This window comes from Egretta garzetta, unplaced genomic scaffold (genome assembly GCF_000687185.1).
Source record: "Egretta garzetta isolate BGI_Z169 unplaced genomic scaffold, ASM68718v1 scaffold397, whole genome shotgun sequence".
Taxonomy (NCBI): Eukaryota; Metazoa; Chordata; class Aves; order Pelecaniformes; family Ardeidae; genus Egretta; species Egretta garzetta.
The window spans coordinates 6,955,846-6,959,257 of NW_009260493.1; the positions used below are offsets into that span (position 1 = coordinate 6,955,846).

At 39.1% G+C, this 3,412-nt stretch overlaps 1 protein-coding gene across 1 annotated transcript in view; it reads right to left on the bottom strand.

Moving 5' to 3' along the window:
• The window catches only part of PDE7B (phosphodiesterase 7B), a 43,448-nt gene extending 41,043 nt beyond the window's left edge, over positions 1–2,405 (bottom strand). The window contains exon 1 of the mRNA XM_035899880.1: positions 2,360–2,405. Within this exon, the coding sequence (XP_035755773.1) occupies positions 2,360–2,405 (46 nt within the window). The remainder of the gene's footprint in view (positions 1–2,359) is intronic.
• Between the last annotated feature and the right edge of the window lie 1,007 nt (positions 2,406–3,412).

Below are 3,412 nucleotides of genomic sequence, written 5' to 3' on the forward strand. Positions count from 1 at the left end.
AAAGGTTGGGGGGTTGTGCTAAAAAGAATGAGTTAATAAAAAAAAAAAAAAAAAAAAAAAGATTTTTTAAAGTTTTTTTGTTTGTTTGCTTGTTTTTGTTTTACCTACTGCTCTTTGAGCATTCTGGAAAATGTCAGCCTTCTCCTCAAACACCGAAACTGCTTTATTTAAGCAAGACCTGGTGGTCTCAGATAAGCGTTACTCCAGAGCTTTAGAATGTAAATATAAATATCCTAAAGTGACAACACAACACTAAGAATTAGTATTGCTGTGTAATTCACGTTGATTAGTACCTGGCTTACCATGAAACATTGATTAGATAGGCAAAACTCATTTAAGAAGAAAAATGCCACTCAGGATGAATAAGAGTTACAAAAGCTCGCTCTAAGTAGATAGGAAGCAGATGTCATTTTTACATTTCCATAGCTTTAAATATCTTGAACTGTAATTTAGTAATTTCTTCATAGGCAAATAACAAGACCAAAATATCTAAAAAAAAACTTAAATAAGAAGTTTGGAGATTTTAGAGGTTCAGGTTAGAGTACTCTCGTTCCTCACGATACCAATTCCACCTCTACAGAAACACAGGCCGTAGCGCTGGAAGCCCACCCGCTGCCCATCCTCAGACAGCTCACACTGCAGGCCTCCCAAAGTCTGCAATAAAACTATGAATTATTAGTTAGTTTGAATGGGCTTCCTCTGGGATACAAATATAGCATCTAACTAATCTAAACAAAAATAATTTAAGAATTTGGCTGCTAGAGCTAGCTTCCACTGCTTGTGTTTAAAACCAAGAAAACATCTTGCAACATAAAAGAAGGACCTAGTTAGATACTATTATTTTTTTTTCTATCTCATGTTCACTTAAAATGTGCTTACAATTATGTTTAAGGAAAGAAAGCCAAGTAGAACTATTAAGTTAAATATTCGAGTTGGAGAAAAACTTCCGTGCCCTCTAGGGGTCCTTAGAAGTACGAAAGACACAAGAGCGTGCACTCAAATTAAGAATATTTCAAACACAGTCACTTTTGATTATAAATATAAATCAATTTTCTCTCATCCTTACTTTTGCTTTGCTTTTTTGTTTCCAGAGACAGAACATGTGTTCCCTGCACTCGGCTCCCGCTTGCCAATCACTGGCTCTGAGGAACCAGCCCAAAACAACTCAAGCTGTTGTTGACCCCACTTACCCCTCCTGATAGCAGGGGCAGGACGTGCAAACCTCTGCCTGCTCTTCAGCTGTTGCACTTCAAAGGTACGAGAATAACCTGGGCATACCTTCATCAGCAGTTTAAAATCACATGTAAGTTGTGCCAATGGTGGTGTACAAACCTATTCCCCCCGTGATCCTTCTGTTAAAGGGCAGAAGGGTGGAGCAAGTAGCTAAAGAGGCTGTAAAACACTGAAGCAAGATTCATCAGCACCCGTGAGTCAGAGCTCATAAGGCAGCACCTTGACTTAAAAGCACTGCTCTCTGCCACAGGTAGACCCATCAGATTGGCTGGCTCACGCAGAAAGAGTAAGAATGGCAAGCACATGGTACGCATTATGTAAATGCCAAAAAGTCAGACAGGCTTGAGCCTGTCACTAATACAAGCATCAGCAAATTAAGCATGGGTGTAAATTCAGAGCATGCCTTGATCAAGGCTTTTGTTTTTCTGTATGCACCAATGGACTAACAGGAAACTGCAAATAATCCCTGCCTTAGCACGCTGATAAACATGTCACTTGTGACCAAATCAACATATACCTTGAAAAAAAAAAAGAAAAAAAAAAAAAAGAGAAATTCAAACTCCAAAAATCTGTAAAAAACCCAAGACACATGATACTGTAAACCCTGAAAGGCTGATTTTCTTTCTGGACATGAACAGATAAATCTATCAGATCAAGAGAGGTCCCATAGTACTAGAGAAGAGAAAAATCATACACAGTTACACATGGAAGAAATTGCCTAACTCTGATCTTAATAGTATAACCCTGAATTTTGATGAGGAGAACGCTAAAGGCGGGTAGACAACTGAAACACAGAACAAAACACAACATGGGCTGACCAATAGTAGACCATATAAGGTAGTGCCTGATATTGAATTAATTCAAATAAAGGTAAGAAGGTAATAAAGTGCACTGAAAGGAAACTTTTGTTTTGGAACTGTTAGTGCATGACCTTTAGACGATTCATATTGGGAACGGTCTTAATTTTTTTCTTGATGATCTTGGCATAGAACTAGGACAGCACTAGGTGAGATGTGATGATAACATAAAGCTGGGAGATACGAGGTATATACAGCCAGAGCTATTTTAAATAAACTCTGGTGCTACTGTCACCTTCTTCACCCCAACTACTGTATGGCCCAGTTACCTGCAACTTCCACTTTCGTTTTACGGGTAGTCAAGCTTCCTCTCATGGTGCTGCTTCTGTCTTCTACAGAACTAAAAACTAGCCAGCTCAGACACGTATGTACTCTCTTCAGGCAAGGTAACTCCAGTAAGGAGAGGGAAAGCAAGGGAAGTATCGATGCCATTAGTCAAAACACCTGGTGTAAGTTCATCTGAAATACTGTCTCTGAGAAAGCTGAATTCCTCCTGGAAGAAGTGCAGAGAAGGGCCTCTAGGAAGATGATCAGGGCACTAAAGAGCCATTTCATAACAGCAAAATCCCCCTGGAGTAATTCCCAAAGTGGATTAGCAGCAAAGTGGGAAAAGAACAGTTCAGGTGGTCAGAAGAATGTAATTCTGACGGAGATAAAAACAACCGAAGCAGCTGATGGCACTGAAAGAGCACCTGAAATAGTGAAGGACTATGCATGATGATTGACAAGCTTACTGCCAGCTCTATGTTCTTCAAACTAAGAAAATGTGAGTAAGTTTTATTTAACCAGCAAAGCTGAGGGCCTGAAGCTGTGGAAAATTACTGATGATTTGGATCGGCTATTTGTGTCATTTTACATTTTTTACAGATAATAAAAGTTTGGGCTGTCTCTAGCACTGTAGGAATCTATATGCAGAATAAATCTGCATCCCCACTGACTTAGTAAAAGCCACTAAAATCCTTATACTCAAGGATTATTAACTTTACCCTCAGGGCAGGCAAGTTTCTGATGAGTCAAAGATGTTATCAAGTAGCTCTACCTCATGAATCTGTTATTTCAAAATACTTCGCGAGGTGCCACCTAGTCTCTTTCTACATCATTAGAGAAAAATTAGTTAGGAAGTGGTGGTGGGCTAAATCAACCACACCTGCCTTCCTCTCTTTTTTCTTGGCTCACTTATTTGGAAAACATTTATATTCTTCCCTGTTACTTTTAATTACCTGTAAGTACACTCAACAGAGAAACTAATAATAGGGATTGCACCAGATGTACACCATACCACATGATTTTTAATTTCTGAGACAGGGGCCGCTAATGGCAAC